Raw genomic sequence first — 23,305 nt, forward strand, 5'->3', positions numbered from 1 at the left:
GTTTCGTTTTCTGCTCTTTTTTGGTTGGTTTCCTGGAGTGGGTTCATAGGTGAGGGTGAAGTTGTATCCGCTTTCATCAAGTGCTTTCTGGTACGGGGGGGTTGCTTGGTCGAATTCAGCTTTGCTAGATGACAGCATCGATAGCCTTTTATTAATTCCGGTAGGTATTCTTTTGGTGGTGGTGGGTGGGTGGTTGCTGTCGTGGTGCACGTATTGGAGTGTTGTGTTGGGTTTCATGAATGGTTGGTAGCTGTTATTTCTCAGGTTGAAAGTGACGTCGAGGAAGTTGACGGTTTGCTTGTTGGCTTCAATCGTGATCCGTAGGCCGTTTTCTTTGAAGATTTGGCATATATATATATATATATATATATATATATATATATATATATATATATATATATAATATTAGGGCTGGGCAACGATTAAACATTTTAATCAAATTTAATCGCACTATTTCTCGGATTAATCGCGATTAACTGCATTTTATACGCAAAGCCCAAAAATGAATTCAAAAGTAGTGTGTAGTGCACCTTTATTGGAATATTCTCCCACATGAACAAAAGCGCCAAAACATTTGTTGTGCAAACACAATTTAAATCAGTCCTTGTTAAACAGTAGCAGTTAAATAGCATATTTGATGAAAATCAACTCCAAAAATGTAAATACACACATTTAAGCTTATTGCCACTGCCAGGGTATTTAAGTCATCCTGTTTGTTATGGAAAATAAATATAATCTACATACAAATCTCTGAGCCACAATCATAACATCTGAACAGGCAATTTCTGAGGTAACAGCAGAAACATTTTTTTTATCAGGGATCTTATGTTTAAAAAACCTATATTATAGGCAGTGGGCTGTTTTAGGGAATTTTTGATCAAATTATCCGTAGTAGCAATATTAATAATATTGTGTTTATTCTGCGTAGTGCACTTAAAATAATTATGACCATATCTAGGAATTGATATGATGGGAATTTTCCGATTGTTTGCTTGGTGCTTTGATAAACTGAGGGCATCATATACATGGTACTATATTGTGATGTTATGAGCCAGGGAATAAAAGAACTACCCTACCCAGCATGCAACAGGAGTGAGGAGCATGCGCGGTAGCCCGGTATAGGTTGTGTCGCCATGACGGCATCTTGTATGTTGTGATATACACGCTCTGAAAGCAAACGTTAAGAACTCAGCCAACACTCCTGGTCTGCATTATTCATAAATAGACAAACAACACATATACTCCGCTGCTTCACAGGCCGCTGGATGTAGCCGGCAAAGTATTCCCATGCTAGCTAGCCGCTCTAGCAAGCACGCCTCATTCAGTCCAAAACGGCCCGATCTATCCACATCCAGAATTGTCTGGCGGTCGTAAGTGATCCCGGAGTGACCACGCTGTAAGCCAGCCAGGAAATTTGCAGAATTGTCCGCTATTTTTGCCAAATGTTCCATCTTTACCAAGAGCCCCTCCACGCCGAAGAACACCCGGGCGACGCCATCTTCTTAAGAAAAGGCGTTAACAAAATAAAAGCATGTAAACAACATACGCAAATTTGCGATAAAATAATTGTCGGCGTTAATAGATTGATGAGTTAACTCGTAATTAACGCATTCATTTGCCCACCCCTAATATATATATATATATATATATATATATATATATATATATATATATAATATATATATATATATATATATATATATATATATATGGTTTTGCTTTTACTGGGGGTATGTTGGGGGGGTGGGGGGGGGGGTTTAGTCATATACAGTTTATTGCTACTTTTGATGGCAATATGAAACCCTTAGTTTCAAATGATTAAAAATGTGATGCTGTCGGATATTTTGGGTTCATGTGCACGGGCATTTCAATTATAAGGTCATTTATACGAAAACATTGTGCTGTCTAATAAAGGCAATCCTTCTTCCCAATATTTCTGTGGATGGATTTGAGTAAATCATGATTACAAATCATTCATTTTCAGTCAATATTAATGTTGTTTTATCAAAGAGACTCAGAACAGAAGGGAGTATAAATGCACTTAACTTTGATCAAACACCTTAAACCAGGGGTGTCCAAAGTGCGGACCGGGGGGCCATTTGTGGCCCGCAGCTAATTGTTTACCGGCCCGCCACACTTTCTGGAAATGCTATTGCAAAAATAAAAAATAAAACATTAAAAAAAGTGGAATGAGGAGCAATCTAACTAGAAAAAGTAGATTTTTTTTTCAGTTTTTTTGTCATTGCGCCCAAAAAAATAAAAAATAATCTATCTAACACTAATAATGAATTATTGACCTATTCAAGGCTCCAATTATTTCAAATATTTCACTTTAAAATGTTTAATGTGGAAAATATTGCATATAATGTGTGGTTGCCGTACAAAACATTGTTTTCTTTGACAAAAGAGCATAAAAAAACAAACAAAATAAAAGTTAAAACGTAAAATCGAGTTGATCTTGTAACTTAAGTTAAAAAAAAACTAATAAAAATGTATCACTTTATGAGTGGGGCACCTTTTGGATCCCAAATATATTTAATGAGATTTTATTCATCTTTTCGCTGAGATTACTCAAAAAGATTAATGAAGTAAAATCAAAGGTGTCCTGCATTTTTTATATTTTTAAGGCTGTAATTACTTCACATAAAACTTTCTGAATGTTTTGGGCAGCGGGGGAAATACTGCATATTTCAGTTTTATTATAAAAAACAAAGTTGTCTTTGACAAAAAGGGCATAATATCAAACCGAAGTTTATATATTGTAGAGATTTACTGTAAGCGTTAAATAATTAAAAAAACAAATAATAATTTGATTTGTTTTTAACATTTTAGTGACTTAGACCCTTTATGGCCCCCGGGAGCCCTAAATGTAAAACAGATAATTCATATATTTTGTTTATCAAAATGGCCCCTGCATACCTTAATATTTCTGTGTGCGGCCCTCAGTGGAAATAGTTTGGACACCCCTGCCTTAAACAATCATGTTCATATGAACAAAACAAATGCATATTCACTTCAATGTGGTTCCTGTTATTAAGCTGCTATTTTTAGCTGAAAGGGCTTCAGTGAAAATAAAATGATTCCTGCAGAGTGAGTATGATACTTAATGACTCTTGACAAACTGTATTAAAGCCTTCATTTTGTACGCTGGATATAAAAGGTGAGGTTTGTCATACAATACGTCCTACTTGACTACATGACTGAACATGTTTGATTCAAAAACTGTGGAAAAGACCGGAGAACCCACGTGACGAACACACCGGCTTCCCCCTCAGCTCATTTTGCATTGCATCACATACCGTATTTCCTTGAATTGCCGCCGGGTATATAGTATGCACCTGCCTAGAATTACTGCCGGGTCAAACTCGTTTCGCAAAATATAATTTTCATTAGCGCATGTCTAGAATTTCCACCGGGTCAAACTCGTCACGTCACGAGTGATACTTCACCTGTCATCATTTTCAAAATGGCTGATTTCAATCATTTGAAACCGCATAAAGGGAAGAAGATTAAGAGCTATTCAGTAGGATTTAAGGTCCAAGCTATTGAATATGCCAAAAAGAACAGTAAGCAGCTATGTTTTATTAATATACCGTAGCTGCGTGTGTCAAATATGAGTCATTAAATGACTCCCGCCTCCTGGTGGTAGAGGGCGCTAGTGATCCTTCTTGCGACTACTCGGCTGCAGAAGAAGTGACAACAAGCAGCAAGAGTGAGCAGCGATCGTTTGTTTTTTTTCCTCTCGCTTGCACTTTTAACATGGAGGATTACATATCTAAAATAAAACAGTTTTCTAAACTGGACTTTCAATCAAAGCAGGAAGTAATAAAGGAAGATCACCATCGAGACAGAGAGACTTTTAAAACTGAAGAAAGATAAGGAAGACTTCTATAAACAAGTTATCGAGGCTTTTGATCAGAAGGAGCTGCGCATGGACTTCATTTATAAGTAAAGGTAAGACCATAATAACGATTTTTTATTAGGGTGATGTGTCCTTACATCACACTCAAATTTAGAAGCACAGGCCTAAATTTACCGCATGCCTTTGGTAAACGCCGAAGTGAGAAGAGGTTTTAAAATAATTAGCGCCCCGGCGGAAATTCAAGGAAATACGGTATTCGCTTTTGAAAAGTCCCCCCTGGTTTGAATCTTAGGTTTCCCCACATCTGTTGACAGAACCCGGGTGTTGACTTTGGGGATGTGTCTGAGCGCCTGGCCTTGAGGAAAAGACTGCAGTGTCGAAATTTTCACTGGTACCTGGAACACGTCTACCCCGAGATGAGGATCTACAACAACACCATCACATATGGCGAGGTGAGAAATAAATGTACTCTAGTAAGTTACACACATCAATTGATCAACATTTATAGGCTTGTACGGTAGCAAGTAAAGGATATTAAAGGAGCTCAAATATAGCTACAAATAAGGCAGAATGATGCAATATGTACATACAGCTAGCCTAAATAGCATGTTAGCATTGATTATCTTGCAGTCATGTAGTGACCAAATATGTCTGATTAGCACTCCAACAAGTCAAGGACATCAACAAAGCTCAATGGTGTGCATTCACGCACAGTATAAAACTTTTGGTGGACAAAATGAGACAAAGGAGTGGAAGATGTTGCATGTAAACAATTATTAGTATAGTACCGTGATACTAATGAATCATATTCGGTACTATACCGCCTCTTAAAAGTAGCGGTCCGCCACTAAATCACTCCATGTCGACAAATAAAGTACGTTTCTTACAAGTAGCATTATCACTGCAGGACGAGGAATAGCTAAACATGCTTCACTACACACCGTAGCTCACCGGCGTCGCAATGGAAACAAACGCCATTGGTCAGATCCCACATCCGGGCAAGGAAAAACTCAACCCAGTGGGATGACAATGAGAAACCTTGGAGAGGACCGCAGATGTGGGTGAAACCCCACACCCGCCCCCTTTGCCCCTCTCAACGAGGGAGAGGGGGGCAGAGCAGAAAATAAAATAAATGGCAGATCAACTGGTCTAAAAGGTGGGTCTTTTTAAAGGCTAGAGTATACAAATAAGTTTTAAGATGGGACTTAAATCTTTCTACTGAGGTAACATATTTAACTGTTACCGGGATAACTCCTGGAAAATACTGTCTTAAAATGTCCAAAGGTATATATGTGTGTGTCCAAGTTGAAGGAAACGGCAGGCTGTCTTCTTCTAATTGATTTATTACAATCTTTGGCAAGATGGGTAATGTTTGCTGTGGTCTGGAACAACATGGCACACAAACAACTATCTGAAATGCAGGCAATATTACATACAGGTGATGTGTCATGAGACATGCAAAACTAAATGATATACAAAGAGGATAAAAGTAAAGGATATTAAATGAGCTCAAATATAGCTACAAATAAGGCAGAATGATGCAATATGTACATACAGCTAGCCTAAATAGCATGTTAGCATTGATTATCTTGCAGTCATGCACTGACCAAATATGTCTGATTAGCACTCCAACAAGTCAAGGACATCAACAAAGCTCAATCGTGTGCATTCGCGCACAGTATAGAACTTTTGGTGGACAAAATGAGACAAAGGAGTGGAAGATGTTGCATGTAAACAAACTGTTGCGGTCACTATGGTGAGTTCAAGAACCGGCAAAATTAGTAGGACAAAATTATGTTCACCATCAGTGAAGCAAACACACCAACATATTAAACAGTGGTAGTTGTCTCGTGTTTGTCCTCAAACAAAAAACATACTAAAGCAAAACAGTTATCTGTCCCACCATCTTTTTTTCATTTTCAATCCTTTTTAAAACAAAAATGCTCCAGGAAGCCCAGATTTAAACATTTTATTCATCAATGCAGTGTCCCTTTGATGTCTGCTGTCAACTATAAGTGATCCGACTCCCGTAGCGCAAGTTTTTCATATTTGATGACAACCGGACTAACATTTGCCTTGGTGTTGTCACAAAGCTGCTGCAGTGGAATTGTGTCTCATCATCTGTCGGCGCCGCGCCAATGCCGGCCCAAAAACCCGACGGGCCAGAACCACCGCACATGATAGATATGTCACAACCTGGAAATGAAGCCATATGCATTCCGATCACACGGAACAAAGAAGCTGAAGCACGATGCACCATCTGGGAGCCTGGCAAGTGGGCAGAGAGAGAGAGGCTGGACACGGCATAATAATATCCCATAATAATATCCCATAATAATATCCCATAATAATATCCCATCATGGCCTCAGGGAGGATGACTTAGTGTTTTGGAAACAGAAAAGAGTCACAATGGATTCCTTAGCAAGATCCGCATAGAAAAATAAATATATGGCATTCATTGGAGGCACTTAGGGGGCAGCACGGTGGTGGAGGGGTTAGTGTGTCTGACTCACAATACAAAGGTCCTGAGTAGTCTTGGGTTCAATCCCGGGCTCGGGGTCTTTCTGTGTGGAGTTTGCATGTTCTCCCTGTGAATGCGTGGGTTCCCTCCGGGTACTCAAGCTTCTTCCCACCTCCAAAGACATGCACCTGGGGATAGGCCCCTCCCACCTCCAAAGACATGCACCTGGGGATAGGCCCCTCCCACCTCCAAAGACATGCACCTGGGGATAGGCCCCTCTCACCTCCAAAGACATCCACCTGGGGATAAGTTGATTAGCAACACTAATTGGTACCTAGATTGTGAATGTTGTCCGTCTATCTGCCCTGCAATTAGGTGGCCTCTTACCATCCATCCATCTTCTTCCGCTTATCCGAGGTAGTGTCGCGGGGGCAACAGCCTAAGCAGGGAAGCCCAGACTTCCCTCTCCCCAGCCACTTCGTCTAGCTCTTCCTGGGGCATCCCGAGGCGTTCCCAGGCCAGCCGGGAGACATAGTCTTCCCAACGTGTCCTGGGTCTTCCCTGTGGCCTCCTACCTGTTGGACGTACCCTAAACACCTCCCTAGGGAGGCGTTCGGGTGGCATCCTGACCAGATGCCCGAACCACCTCATCTGGCTCCTCTCCATGTGGAGGAGCAGCGGCTTTACTTTGAGTTCCTCCCGGATGGCAGAGCTTCTCACCCTATCTCTAAGGGAGAGACCCAAACTCATTTGGGCCGCTTGTACCCGTGATCTTATCCTTTCGGTCATGACCCAAAGCTCATGACCATAGGTGAGGATGGGAACGTAGATCGACCGGTAAATTGAGAGCTTTGCCTTCCGGCTCAGCTCCTTCTTCACCACAACGGATCGATACAACGTCCGCATTGGGGCAACCGTTTTCCCGAATTTATTGTTGTCCACCCTTTAGTGTCCTCTCTCATCTGAAAAGCAGACTATTATGTATGTCTCCGTTATCCATAAGTTTATCTATAACCCATACAGTAGGCAGGCACGGAGCTATTTCTCAGCGTGTGTTTATTCCAGCCGGCACGTTAATACACTGACCAACAACATCCGGATTCCCAACATGCATTGTTTCATAACTAGGGCAAGTAGTAATGTCCAAAAACATAATAATTGAAGAAGAGACATGGCGACGACGAGTAAGATGAAGAACTATGCTTGCTAGATCTAAAATGATTGGAAAAAATAATTGCAGTTCATCGTGGACAGCTTGAAGGAGGATGGGTCTGCTGCCTGCAAATTTTGTAGATCAGACGAACACGGTGGCCGAACGGACATACTAATTCATGAACGGATTATTAATATATATATTTTATATAAAGAAATACTTGAAAATATACCTGTGTAAACCCCCCCACCCCCCAATTTTACTAATTGGGAGGTCTCAAGGTTGGCAAGTATATATAAAGCTCTCCCTTGATTTTGATTTCTGATTAGATTTTTATTAATGATCCCCATTAGCTGGTTGCCACAACAACCCACTAGTCTTCCTGGGGTCCACAAACTCAATACAATTACAAGTAAAAGCATATAATTATAACTACACAATACAGAAACAAATAAAAGCATCAACAAGCAAACAATTTACAGTCACAGAATATTAAAAAACATATAAATATAACTACACAATACAAAACCAAACAAAAATCATCAACAAGCAAACTCATTTACAGACTCAGATAAAGCATAACTTTCCTTTTAAAAACCTGTTTACTTTCAATGCCGCTGAGAATTCGAGGCAGGTTATTCCAGAGCGAAACAGATCTATAAATAAAAGATTTCCACAAAGCATTCTTCCTGGGACGAGGGGAGTACAAAATGCCCCTCACTAGACACCCTGGATTATGTAAACTGCTACTGTAATCTTTTTGGGCCATGAGAAAAGCAGGAGTTTTACTACCGGTTACTGATTCGAACAATATTCGAGTATTAGCTGACAAGCTGTTCTGCACTCTTAGCCAGGAAAGAGAAACATTCATTTGGTTCACATTGGTTCTTAGTGAACAACCCAGAACCAGCCTATTCTGGACAATCTGGAGCTTACTGATCTCACCAATCACAGCAGACGCCCAGACTGTACAGAACAATAGTCCAGAAGACACAAAACTAAACTCCTAACAATCTGACTAAGAAGAAGTGGATCAACAAACACAGCAAATTTCCTGGAAATACCAACCGCCTTTCCCATCCTTGTAACCCCCCTCCATCCATTTTCTACCGCGTATTCCATTTGGGGGCGCGAGGGCGCCGGTGCCTATCTCAACTACAATCGGGCGGAAGGCGGGGTACACCCTGGACAAGTCGCCACTTCATCGCAGGGCCAACACAGATAGACAGACAACATTCACACACTAGGGACCATTTTTAGTGTTGCCAATCAACCTATCCCCAGGTGCATGTCTTTGGAGGTGGGAGGGGCCTATCCCCAGGTGCATGTCTTTGGAGGTGGGAGGGGCCTATCCCCAGGTGCATGTCTTTGGAGGTGGGAGGGGCCTATCCCCAGGTGCATGTCTTTGGAGGTGAGAGGGGCCTATCCCCAGGTGCATGTCTTTGGAGGTGGGAGGGGCCTATCCCCAGGTGCATGTCTTTGGAGGTGGGAGGGGCCTATCCCCAGGTGCATGTCTTTGGAGGTGGGAGGGGCCTATCCCCAGGTACATGTCTTTGGAGGTGGGAGGGGCCTATCCCCAGGTGCATGTCTTTGGAGGTGGAAGGGGCCTATCCCCAGGTGCATGTATTTGGAGGTGGGAGGGGCCTATCCCCAGGTGCATGTCTTTGGAGGTGGGAGGGGCCTATCCCCAGGTGCATGTCTTTGGAGGTGGAAGGGGCCTATCCCCAGGTGCATGTCTTTGGAGGTGGGAGGGGCCTATCCCCAGGTGCATGTCTTTGGAAGTGGGAGGAAGCCGGAGTACCCGGAGGGAACCCACGCAGTCACGGGGATTACATGCGAACTCCACACAGAAAAATCCCGAGCCCAGGATTGAACCTTGACTACTCATGACCTTCGTATTGTGAGGCAGACGCACTAACCCCTCAGCCACCGTGGAGCCCATCTTTGTAACTATATCACTGATATGATCTAATCAGGATATAGTGCAGTCCAGTATCACTCCAAGGAGTTTGGCACTTCTGACCTGTTGAACTGTTGAAATACCTAGCCCTCAGATACAACTTTGGGTCACAAGATCACCCTTGCCTAGTCCCCAATACGATACTTTTGTATTTGTATTGTCCTTGGAGATAGGGTGAGAAGCTCTGTCATCCGGGGTTAACTCAAAGTAAAGCCACTGCACCTCCACACTGAGAAGAACCAGATGAGGTGGTTCGGGCAACTGGTCAGGATTCAACTCGGGCACGTCTGACTGGTAGGAGACCACGGGGAAGATCCCGGACCCGTTGGGGAGACAATCTTTACTGGGCCTGGGAATGCCTCTGGATCCCCCTGGGAAGAGCTCGACGAACTGGCTGGGGAGAGGGAAGCCTGGGGTTCCCTGCTTCGGGTTCTGCACCCCGCGACCCAAGAAGATGGAAGGATGGATGGATGGATGATTGAAGGCACTTACTTTGTTTCATTTTTCAGCTGTATGACTAATGCAACCAACCAAGTAAACAGGAGTTGGGAAAGTGCAGCTTTAGCTGTTATTTAAACCACGATCCATTTCTATCAGACAAACAAAATTATATATTTCACAGTTTGGAATTAGGCAGCGATTCAATCTTTCAAATGAACATACATGTGTTATGTTGTCTTTCAGGTGAGGAACAACAAAGCCAGTGGCTACTGTCTGGACCAGGGCTCTGAGGATGACGACAAAGCTATCCTCTATCCGTGCCACGGCATGTCCTCCCAGGTCAGTCAGTCAATCAAAGTTGATTTATGTAGCCCTTAATCACGAGTGTCTCAAAGGGCTGCACAAGCCACAACGACATCCTGGGCTCGGATCCCACATCGTAAGCAAGAAGAAACTCGATTTAATGGGATGACAATGAGAAACCTCGGAGGGATTAGGCTCACAATTGAGGGCACACTCACACTAGACCAGGTCTATTTGGGAATGAAACCCCACATAACCCCCAGGATCAGTTAAAAATTTGGGAGATCAACATTTTTTGCAGATAAATTCCTAAAAAAACACAAAAGTACCCCTGTTATATTGATGGACTTAGACCACGGCAAACACATTGGCACATAGAACACTGGAGTCTAAATGTGTGATTTACATGACTGAGGCGTTCCTCAAAGCATCCTTTTAAGTCCTCTCTTTTTTGTCAATTAGACAATTTTTTATTCATAATGTGGCCGTGCCCCAAGTGGAGGAGTTCAAGTACCTAGGAGTCTTGTTCACGAGTGGGGGAAGAGTGGATCGTGAGATCGACAGGCGGATCGGTGCGGCGTCTTCAGTAATGCGGACGTTGTATCGATCCGTTGTGGTGAAGAAGGAGCTGAGCCGGAAGGCAAAGCTCTCAATTTACCGGTCGATCTACGTTCCCATCCTCACCTATGGTCATGAGCTTTGGGTCATGACCGAAAGGATAAGATCACGGGTACAAGCGGCCCAAATGAGTTTCCTCCGCCGTGTGGTGGGTCTCTCCCTTAGAGATAGGGTGAGAAGCTCTGCCATCCGGGAGGAACTCAACGTAAAGCCGCTGCTCCTCCACATGGAGAGGAGCCAGATGAGGTGGTTCGGGCATCTGGTCAGGATGCCACCCGAACGCCTCCCTAGGGAGGTGTTTAGGGCACGTCCAGCTGGTAGGAGGCCACGGGGAAGACCCAGGACACGTTGGGAAGACTATGTCTCCCGGCTGGCCTGGGAACGCCTCGGGATCCCCCGGGAAGAGCTAGACGAAGTGGCTGGAGATAGGGAAGTCTGGGCTTCCCTGCTTAGGCTGCTGCCCCCGCGACCCGACCTCGGATAAGGGGAAGATGATGGATGGATGGATGGATGATTTATGTAACTGAAGATGTCAGGTTCAAACATCGATGACATCTATTAAAAAGGCAAGAAGCAAGGAAATAAACAGAGACAGAATTAAATTTTGCTCAATTTGAGGAGAAACGTGTCGACCTGTAACCTCCTACAGTGTCTAACAAAAAAAGGTTCACGTCTCCTCTTTTATGTGGATATTCCCTGTTTACAGAACAACATCTGTTTCTAAAGGAATGGGGGGTATGTAAACAGCCATTGTTTTCGGTCACATTAACACAAAAGAAAAAGATGCCTCCAGCTCGGACTGGTCCTGGATCGAGCTTGGGCAGGTCTTGGATCACAATAGATAACCCCTCCCGTCTCCTCCCATCGTACACAATGGAATTTTACAAGCTTTGGCTTGGTTCAATAAAGACAGCCTCTGTCTGTTTACTGGGAACTCAGGGAACGGAACGTTTTTTTTGATACTTTAGACACAATTTTTCTGACAAAAGTGTTGCTGTTGCTTGTTTACTACAGAAGCAGTCAGTAAAATTGTTTCTATTTTACTAAAATTTTGTGCATTGTCCCTTCCACATTACAGACAACTGGAATTAACGTCTTTAAGATTCATGTACCGTATTTTCCGGACCATAGGGCGCACCGGATTATAAGGCGCACTGCCAATGAATGGTCTATTTTTTAATCTTTTTTCATATATTAGGTGCACCTGATTATAAGGCGCATTAAAGGAGTCATATTATTATTATTTTAAATGTAAAAGACTTCCTTGTGGTCTACATAACATGTAATGGTGGTTCTTTAGTAAAAATGTTGCATCGATGATGTTTTACACTCCATCTTCAAGTTGCTTTCTGACAGTTGCTTCCGGAAGCGCCGTTTTCTGGGCGGTCTTATTTACGTGGCTCATCTTCGACAGCGTCTCCTCCCCGTCATCTTTGTTGTAGCGGTGTAGCGTGCAAGGACGGGAGTGGAAGAAGTGTCAAAAGATGGCGCTAACTGCTTTAATGACATTCCGACTTTACTTCAATCAATAACGGAGCAGCATCTCCTCATTCTGAAACAACAACAAGGCTAGAAATGTGTCCCGTAAAAAAAACGTCCGACCGGAACTCTCTAATAACTAAAGTTCCTTGGGTGAATAATGTAAACTCACTACACCAGTATGTTTTAGTGCTTTCATGGTGAGTTTACTGACAGAAATAAATAAGAACTTTACACTACTTTACATTAGAATTGGCAAAAGAAGATAGAGAAAAAGTTGAAGCTTATCGACTATGTTGTCGCCACGGACTACAAAGGTGGACACACGCAATTTTTCAGGACTTCTACAGATCCCAAATACAGACCAGCAGATACCAGAAGGTAAGAAAAGTCACTTTTGCACTATATTGCAAAACAAAAAGCCAGATAATACTTGTATGTCTAATGCGCCAACAATCCATCAAGTAGTGTGGCTTCATTGCTTACCAAAGTTGTACTAAAACATTTCTGAAACATTTTTGAGCGCCGCGTGTAATGTTCTCTATTTTCAATGGAACATATAAAATGTTGGTGTTGTTTCCTTGAGTCATATTGCAATTATATTGCAGTCTACACTTATTTCTTATGTTTGACTGCCATCTACTGGTCACACTTATCATAGTGAGTAAGCTCAACCAAACTTATTCCTTACATTATTTGCGCACCGTTGTGTTTTGAGAAAAAAATACCAGACAACACGGTACGTAAACTCAATTTAAATGTTTATTGCTAATCCAAATGTCCATAATTTGTTTGACAAGTTTACATCAACATTTCTGTCTCTGGCCTGTTTTCATTCATTCAGCACATTATTCCCAGATAAGCAGCTATAAATTGGAGCACCCCAAATGGCACTCAGCATTGAGTATTTGAATTGTGCTGAATGAGTTTAAAATGGCGAGTGTTTACAGGGCTTTTGTCCAGTGCTGGAGACTTGTATTGATTCTTACTCACATTCACACGCTGTTAATGGAAGCTACTATTCAGGAAAGCAAAACCCATTAAGAGTACCTGCAGGCATGGAGATTTCCAGATGAAACAATGAAGAGGCATGACTGAAGGAAGGTTGTGTCACTCAAGCAAGATTGGTAGCTGTGCAAGGATCTATGTTTCTGCAAACCTCATCACTGCAACACTCCACAAACATGTTGCATTCCAAAGGGAAGATATATTACTATGATTAAAATACAAAATAATATTAATAATTTATCTAAAACGTATTCAAGATGAGTGATGTACTACACATGCTTCTGTGTAATAATGTTGCTCTGCAGTACTATCGTGCAGGAAATAGGAATATTTAAAAACATGACTTTTATGTTTTTTTAGTGTACAGGATGTCCGGTAATGGGACTTTTAATACTAAACCAAGTTCCAGGAAAATTAAACACATATAGAAGAATAGGGTGATACCTCAAACTACGAGCACATTGCATTCCACGACTTAGCAGCTTTATTGTTGTCCATTCTTAACATGCACAAGAAACATAAGAACTGAAATGACATTTTAGGCACAGTCCTGCTAAGAGCAGACATAAAGTTACAAGGGGGGACAAGACGGGACCGCCAACGGATCAGCCTCTTACGGCGCTTCTTAAAAAAGGTGAGAAAAAGGTAACATTGGGAAAGGGGGAAGAGTAAAAAAAAATCAGTCTAAGGCTGGATACTCAGGAGGGGTCCAGACTGAGTCCGAGGAAAAAATCTCACATAGTAATCACATAATAATAATAATGGATTAGATTTATATTGCGCTTTTCTATTGTTATATACTCAAAGCGTTCACAGAGAAGATGGAACCCATCATTCATTCACACCTGGTGGTGGTAAGCTACATCAGTAGCCACAGCTGCCCTGGGGTAGACTGACGGAAGCGTGGCTGCCAGTTTGCGCCTACGGCCCCTCCGACCACCACCAATCATTCATTCACCAGTGTGAGTGGCACCGGGGGCATGGGTGAAGTGTCCTGCCCAAGGACACAACGGCAGCGATTTAGATGCCAATAGGTGGGAAGCGAACCTGCAACCATCAGGTTTCTGGCACAGCTGCTCTACCCACTACGCCATGCCGCCCCTTTAAAACATGGTACATGTAATCACAGCAACTTGCAACGGGGGATGGGGGGGGCCGGCTGCCGCTATGAAGCGCTACTCAGCCATCCACAACCCCGGAGGAATTAAGCAGTGGGGAAGGCGTTGTTTTGGGGAGGGGCGTGTGCGTGCATCTATGCCCAATTAACTTGGGTGAGATGTTGAAATGTTTTTGTGGACTGGGGCCGATCTCAAGGTTCGACACCAGGTAATGTTGAAAAAAAAGGATGGTCAAAAATGTCCATCTTTGAGGAGTCCTCGGGGGAGTTCTTCAGAAGAGCCTGTTCCTGATTGCATCAAGGCCATTCGAGGGAGTCAAATCGTAGATTAAGATGTTGTTTTTTTTTCAAACAGTCCAAACAATGACTTGCCTGCTCTGAGTCCATGCTAGATCTCTCAAATTCAATTTAATTATTCATTCTCAGCAAACTTCTCCAAGATGAGATCCATTTTGCGATTCAAGTCAGAAATCGCTCCAGTCTGTGTTCCCATAGCCCGACCCAATCCTTCCATTGCGTTGAACAGCCGTTGGGACCCTTGAGTGGCTGCCATCGTCTTCCGAATTTAGATTAGATTAGATTAGATAGTACTTTATTTATTCCGTCAGGAAAGTTCCTTCAGGAAAATTTAAATTTTCAGCACAATCCCATTCAAGATCAGACAAACATTACAGGGAGACAGAACAGGATCGCTGATGGGTCTGCCGGCTTCCAGCGCCCCTTACAAAAAAGGTGGGATACAGGTAAACAAGGGGCGGGGGGAATGGGAGAAAAAAATAGAAGATTAAAATAAAATAAAAAAATCCGTCTTAGCCTGGGCCCTGGAGAGGGGGTGCAGACTAAGGCCAAGGAAAAAACAACAACTCATAGCCATAGTACACACATGTAAGAGGGAAACATCAAACATCAAAGAACACAGAGGACATTACAGACATTAAAGCAGCAGATACAAGCAGACACTTCTACATACAGCTATGAATAAAAAGTAAAAGAAACATATCCACTGTGGTGGCCTCTGCGGTGTTCCATGCCATCGTACGCTGGGGTGGAGGGAGCATGGCCAGAGACAGGAGCAGACCTAACAAAGCCAGAGACTGGAGCAGACCCAACAAAGCAACCAAGACAGCCGACTCCACTCTCGGCCAGTGTCCAGTCCGCATGGATGAGCGAGGATACGTCCAAGGTGACTGAGGTGTCTGACACCTGCTCACCCAGCCAAGACACCGCGAAGCCTCTCCGTCCCAGCGCTCAGTGCTAGCATCGCAGCCCTGTCCCCTCATCCGCATCTCCTCCAGTCCCTCCAAACCGACTTCGGTGTGGCAGACACCCAGCAGCTGGTCTTCATGGCCAAAAGGCTGCCGAGAGACGGATCCAGAAGTCCACAAAAAAAGCACCACAGAGGTCACGAAAGTGCCACCCCTTGTCACACAGTCCCAAAGGGTTCCGGACCAAAAGGCAAAAAAATATAATAAGACATGAAAACGAGAGGGAAACACAAAAGGATGACACAAGAGGACAGAGCTCCTGCCAACAGCAGCCACTACAGCAGCGCCATCTTGGGAAAAAAGATGTCGATACACCAGAGCAATGCCCAGCCCAATCAGCAGGTGACCCGCGATCACAGCTCCAAATAGGTAGATGTCTTCCACGTCCTTGATGGAAAGAACTGAGAGGCACATGATCCTCCATTTATCCCAGGAGTCTCTCACGTACCCTGCAGCAATGGTTCCATCAGGGCAGCCAGGCTCCCCCGAACCTCTTTTCCTTGTCCAAAAGACTGTGTCAATTGCGTCGAGAGTCCAACTGATCATATTCATATTTGATGTTTGGATTAGAGGAAAGAAAGAGGCTTCAGAAAAGTTCAGACAAAGACAAGGACACAGAGAGCCATAAGGGAAGGAGGGAGTGGAGAAAATTGCGAGCGCCCTCACCAAGAGGCAAGACAGAAAAAGCTTGTATGTCGGAACACAACTGCACTTTTTGGGGAGTTTTACCTATCGTTCACAGTTATTATCAAAGACAAAATGACGAATGTGCTTTTTTAAACGCGTAAATAAAAGTTCGCTTGCAGCCATTGGGAGCTCCACTAATCCACCCATAAAATCCGATAAATAACCATTCAAAAAGCGCCAGCAATACTCAATTTACATATCGTGACTTAAATATCAACCAAGTATTAATGATATTGTAATGATAAGCGTTAACAAAGACAAATTATTTACAGCAATGACGTAATCCCTTCCGTTTGTCCCTATGTTTACATCCATCGAGTGGTCTGCTGCTTCCTCCCTTCCCTGCTCCCTGTATATTTGGTGTAAGTCATTAACCACGCCTCTCACCTGGAAAATAGCTGGCTGAGAAAATAATCCCACATGTTCGTACATTTTGACAGCCATTTCGGACCTGGAAACGGCGAAAACGACACAAAGTGAAGTGAAGTGAATTATATTTTATATAGCGCTTTTCTCTAGTGACTCAAAGCGCTTTACGTAGTGAAACCCAATATCTAAGTTACATTTAAAGCAGTGTGGGTGGCACTGGGAGCACGTGGGTAAAGTGTCTTGCCAAAGGACTCAACCGTAGTGACGAGGATGGCGGAAGCAGGAATCGAACCTGCAACCCTCAAGTTGCTGGCACGGCCACTCTACCAACCGAGCTGTACCGCCCCACACAAAGTGCTTGTTCCCCCCTGTAACTTACACACCTGTGAAGGCACCATTAATGCTGAAAGGTACATACAGGTTTTGGAACAACATATGTTTTGGACCCCCCTGCTTATTTCAGCAAGACAATGCCAAGCCACATTCAGCACGTGTTACAACAGCGTGGTTTCGTAAAAAAAAAGAGTGTGGGTATTTTCCTGGCCCACATGCAGTCCAGACCTGTCTCCCATCAAAAATGGGAGACAGGTCAAAGCTTCAAAAATTAGTTTCCTCAGTTCCCAAACGTTTATTTAGTGTTGTTAAAAGAAAAGGTGATGTAACACAGTGGTGAACATGCCCTTTCCCAACTACTTTGGCACGTGTTGCTGGCATCACATTCCAAAGTTAATGATTATTTGCAAAACAAAAAATGTTTATCAGTTTGAACATCAAATATGTTGTCTTTGTAGCATATTCAACTGAATATGGCTTGAAAAGGATTTGCAAATCATTGTATTCTGTTTATATTTACATCGAACACAAATTCCCAACTCATATGGAAATGGGGTTTGTAAGTTGACTTTTGATAGAATTGATTTATTATTTAGACTGCATTAAAAAAAAATCCATTCGTCGTCTTAATACTGTTCTTTGTTTTAGTATCATTAGGTTAGAATTGGGTTAGGGTTAGGGTTTAGGGTGGCAGAGGGGTTAGTGCGTCTGCCTCACAATACGAAGGTCCTGCAGTCCTGGGTTCAAATCCAGGCTCGGGATCTTTCTGTGTGGAGTTTGCATGTTCTCCCCGTGAATGCGTGGGTTCCCTCCGGGTACTCCGGCTTCCTCCCACTTCCAAAGACATGCACCTGGGGATAGGTTGATTGGCAACACTAAATGGTCCCTAGTGTGTGAATGTGAGTGTGAATGTTGTCTGTCTATCTGTGTTGGCCCTGCGATGAGGTGGCGACTTGTCCAGGGTGTACACTGCCTTCCGCCCGATTGTAGCTGAGATAGGCGCCAGCGCCCCCCCGCAACCCCGAAGGGGAATAAGCGGTAGAAATGGATGGATAGATAGTCCCTGCACGGTCAATTCTAACCTAACTTCATTTATTTGGATACAGTGATTTATGTCTTAAATCTCTATTATGCTTTCGGTGAATCTATTTTTTTCTTAGCTGAAAGCTGAATCTTGGAAAATGGACTCACCTTCGCCGAATGTGAAGCACTGGTGTGATGAAACATCATTCTGAAAACACGATCCCATTCTGCACAAAGCCATCACCACTAAGTTATTTTTGTTTCTTTGGACCTCCTGCTGATTTATTTTGTTCAGCATTTCTTTCAATCAATCAATCAATGTTTATTTATATAGCCCCAAATCACAAATGTCTCAAAGGACTGCACGAATCATTACGACTACAACATCCTCGGAAGAACCCACTAAAGGGCAAGGAAAACTCACACCCAGTGGGCAGGGAGAATTCACATCCAGTGGGACGCCAGTGACAATGCTGACTATGAGAAACCTTGGAGAGGACCTCAGATGTGGGCAACCCCCCCCCCTCTAGGGGACCGAAAGCAATGGATGTCGAGCGGGTCTAACATGATACTGTGAAAGTTCAATCCATAGTGGCTCCAACACAGCCGCGAGAGTTCAGTTCAAATCGGATCCAAGACAGCAGCGAGAGTCCCGTCCACAGGAAACCATCTCAAGTGGAGGCGGATCCGCAGCGTAGAGATGTCCCCAACCGATACACAGGCGAGCGGTCCATCCTGGGTCCCGACGAGCGGTCCATCCTGGGTCTCGACTCTGGACAGCCAGTACTTCATCCATAGTCATCGGACCGGACCCCCTCCGCAAGGGAGGGGGGACAAAGGAGAAAGAAAAGAAGCGGCAGATCAAATGGTCTAAAAAGGAGGTCTATTTAAAGGGTATACAGATGAGTTTTAAGGTGAGACTTAAATGCTTCTACTGAGGTAGCATCTCGAACTGTTACCGGGAGGGCATTCCAGAGTACTGGAGCCTGAACGGAAAACGCTCTATAGCCCGCAGACTTTTTTTGGGCTCTAGGAATCACTAATAAGCCGGAGTCTTTTGAACGCAGATTTCTTGCCGGGACATATGGTACAATACAATCGGCAAGATAGGCTGGAGCTAGACCGTGTAGTATTTTATACGTAAGTAGTAAAACCTTAAAGTCACATCTTAAGTGCACAGGAAGCCAGTGCAGGTGAGCCAGTACAGGCCTAATATGATCAAACGTTCTTGTTTTTGATGTTTCCAGATCTACAGCGGACATGTGCAGGTCCACACTATAGTCCGTGTTCAATCTCTCAGATCTAAAATCGTATAATCTGTGCCATGAACATATTTTTGAGGTGTTGGTGGAATTGGGTAGCAGAAACACGCATTAGGGTATTACCAAGATGATGCAGCACCAACACAACATTAGTGTTGTACTATTAATGAGCTAATTAAAAAACAGACTCGGTTGACCTTCAGAAAAACAGTTTCAACCCTTTCATGATCCCAGAAAGGCAATGGAGCCTTTCATATTGTTGCAGGGGCACAGGTTAATTGTCTTACATTAATTATTTCATTCTTCCAATTTCAACGCATTAGGGTATGCAAGACTTTCAGGCTGAGTTGTGAAGCAGAATTAATGTGCATTGAATGATATTTATGAACCCAGTTGTAATTTACATCATATATTTTATGTGTTAATGAGTCAAAATCCTGTCACTAGCAACTTAACATTCCATAAGGATATCATAAATAAGCAAACTATCTGTTGTAAAGACTTTGACTTTACTACCAACCAACTGCTGACTCTGCTCAGGACCTCTGCATCAATGATGATTTTGAGTTTGATTGATTGATTTATTGATTAAAACTTGTATTAGTAGATTGCACAGTACAGTACATATTCAGTACAACTGACCACTAAAGGGTAACACACTGTGACGGACTCTTGCCGTCACGGGGGTTCCCTGGACCATCAAGGAAGGACATTGCTTGAGCAGGTTTGACTTGCTTTATTTCTCAATACAAGCTCTGTCTGCAGGTCTGGTCGCTTTTCAGCTCCCTCCTCCACTGCTCGCTCCTCGGTTGCTTTTCAGCCGCCCCGTCGTCGTCGTCGCCGTCTTGCTCTCCGTCTCTTCCGCTCTTTATTCACTGCTGCAGGTGCTGCGTGCTCTCCAACTTCTTCTGCCCCGTTCTCTCCTCCGTCTCCCCTTTTATACATCAGGAGGAGATATGTCAATCGTGTCCAGGTGCGCGAGCCACACACCTGATCTCGCTTGCGGCTTCGCTCCCGGCATGCTCCACCTCGCCGCTCGCCCGCATTCTCCGCCTCCTTGCCGCCATCTTGGGTCGGGCTCCAGCGTGCCCTGCCCCCACTCTCGTTTGCCGGCTCCGCCTCTCCACACACCCCAATAAGTTTTTCAACTTGTTTAAGTCGGGGTCCACGAGTAAGCTAGTGGTCTATCTTCAGGAAAAAAAAATGTTTTCCCTATCAACAAGTCACGAGCCAAATTTGTGAAAACATTCAAGTTTACCTGATCAGTGGCCGAGTGGTAAGAGCATCCGACCTGAAATCGGTAGGTTGTGAGTTCAAACCCCGGCCGAGTCATACCAAAGACTAAAAAAATGGGACCCCTATTACCTTCCTGCTTGGCACTCATCATCAGGGGTTAGAATTGGGGGTTAAACCACCAAAAATGATTCCTGGGCGCGGTCACTGCTGCTGCTCACTGCTCCCCTCACCTCCCAGGGGGTGAACAAGGGGATGAGTCGAATGGAGAGGACTAATTTCACCACACCTCAGGTTTAACTTTAACTTTATTTCCCCGAAAAATAGCACAGTGGACTTGTCTTGTTAATCGGTTTGTCTTTCACTAAAATAATCTGGTTTTGTTGCCAGAAAAAATGATAAATGTCTCTATTTTTCACCAGAAAGATGGCTAAAAATAATCGTGTTCTGTTGCCCCAATTAGATTTTTTAAAATATATTTAACAAAGTGGAACAACAGCGTGCTGGAAGAGGTGAGGTTTGGATGGAAATAAAATAATCCAGAGATGTAGGAAGGCTTTACTTTATCTGTTTTACTTTTGTAAATGTTAATGTGGGGGGCGGGGGGTCGTGGCCTGCGGGCCTGCAGCCACGACCGGCTGCGAGATCAGCGACAGGTGCATAAAAGGCCCACCCTGGCCTGCTTGTCTACTCACCTGTCGCTCTGTTAAAAAGCAGCAGCCGGAGAGGAGAGGGTGTTGGAGCTGGAGAGCTGGAGCGAGAGCGAGAGAGAGAGAGACAGGCCAGGAAAGACAATTGCTGAAAAGCACCAGAAAGACATTATTGGGAAAATAAATCAGTATTGTGAACCTGAAACTGACCTGCCATGTCAGTGATTGGTGGTTCGAGGAACCCGGAGAAAAGAAACCACCACAGTTCAATCGTCAAATGTTTACTGAAATGAATATTTCAAAAAGATCCATTGCTCTTCTTGTTTTGCTTTGATCAGTAATCGTTCAGAAGTCTAGAGTAAAGTGCACAATTTGGCCAAATGCATTGGCAGACTACATTTCAATCAACCAATCAATGTTTATTTATATAGCCCCAAAACACAAATGTCTCAAAGGACTGCACAAATCATTACGACTACAACATCCTGGGAAGAACCCACAAAAGGGCAAGGAAAACTCACACCCAGTGGGCAGGGAGAATTCACATCCAGTGGGACGCCAGTGACAATGCTGACTATGAGAAACCTTGGAGAGGACCTCAGATGTGGGCAACCCCCCCCCCTCTAGGGGACCGAAAGCAATGGATGTGGAGCGGGTCTAACATGATACTGTGAAAGTTCAATCCATAGTGGCTCCAACACAGCCGCGAGAGTTCAGTTCAAAGCGGATCCAAGACAGCAGCGAGAGTCCCGTCCACAGGAAACCATCTCAAGCGGATCAGCAGCGTAGAGATGTCCCCAACCGATACAGGCGAGCGGTGCATCCTGGGTCCCGACGAGCGGTCCATTCTGGGTCTCGACTCTGGACAGCCAGTACTTCATCCATGGTCATCGGACCGGACCCCCTCCACAAGGGAGGGGGGGACATAGGAGAAAGAAAAGAAGCGGCAGATCAACTGGTCTAAAAAGGGAGTCTATTTAAAGGCTAGAGTATACAAATGAGTTTTAAGGTGAGACTTAAATGCTTCTACTGAGGTAGCATCTTGAACTGTTACCGGGAGGGCATTCCAGAGTACTGGAGCCCGAACGGAAAACGCTCTATAGGTGCTTCATCAAAAATGTAGACAACAACATAGTCTGATATGATTGACTATTCTAAAGAAGTATTGTTTTTTTTATGATAAATAAGTGCTATATATGTTGTTTTTTTCTTGCGCACTTATGAATTCTTTGTGGCCCAGTAGAGTATTAATTATGTTTAGTCCCGCCCCTGCTACCAAGTCAACACTGGAGCTGACACAAGTTCTCAATAGTGTGTGTCCTAAATGATACTGGGGATAGTCCAATCAATCAATCAATCAATGTTCATTTATATAACCCTAAATCACTAGTGTCTCAAAGGGCTGCACAAACCACTACCACATCCTCGGTAGGCCCACATAAGGGCAAGGAAAACTCACACCCAGTGGGACGTCGGTGACAATGAGGACTATGAGAACCTTGGAGAGGACCACATATGTGGGCACCCCCCCGATAGATAGATAGATAGATAGATAGATAGATAGATAGAAGTTCGAGATGCCGCCTCAGTAGAAGCATTTAAGTCTCGCCTTAAAACTCATTTGTATACTCTCGCCTTTAAATAGACTCCCTTTTTAGACCAGTTGATCTGCCGCTTCTTTTCTTTTTCTCCTATGTCCCACTCCCCCTTGTGCAGGGGGTCCGGTCCGATCCGGTGGCCATGTACTGCTTGCCTGTGTATCGGCTGGGGACATCTCTGCGCTGCTGATCCGCCTCCGCTTGGGATGGTTTCCTGCTGGCTCCGCTGTGAACGGGACTCTCGCTGCTGTGTTGGATCCGCTTTGGACTGGACTCTCGCGACTGTGTCGGATCCATTGTGGATTGAACTTTCACAGTATCATGTTAGACCCGCTCCACATCCATTGCTTTCCTCCTCTCCAAGGTTCTCATAGTCATCATTGTCACCGACGTCCCACTGGGTGTGAGTTTTCCTTGCCCTTATATGGGCCTACCGATGATGTCGTAGTGGTTTGTGCAGCCCTTTGAGACACTAGTGATTT

At 43.9% G+C, this 23,305-nt stretch overlaps 1 protein-coding gene across 1 annotated transcript in view; it reads left to right on the forward strand.

The window, feature by feature from the left end:
• Positions 1–23,305, forward strand: part of galnt9 (polypeptide N-acetylgalactosaminyltransferase 9) — a 206,271-nt gene that overhangs the window by 170,684 nt on the left and 12,282 nt on the right. The window contains exons 8-9 of the mRNA XM_061907126.1: positions 4,177–4,314; positions 10,122–10,217. Of these exons, the coding sequence (XP_061763110.1) occupies positions 4,177–4,314; positions 10,122–10,217 (234 nt within the window). The remainder of the gene's footprint in view (positions 1–4,176; positions 4,315–10,121; positions 10,218–23,305) is intronic.

This window comes from Nerophis ophidion, linkage group LG07 (genome assembly GCF_033978795.1).
Source record: "Nerophis ophidion isolate RoL-2023_Sa linkage group LG07, RoL_Noph_v1.0, whole genome shotgun sequence".
Classification (NCBI taxonomy): Eukaryota; Metazoa; Chordata; class Actinopteri; order Syngnathiformes; family Syngnathidae; genus Nerophis; species Nerophis ophidion.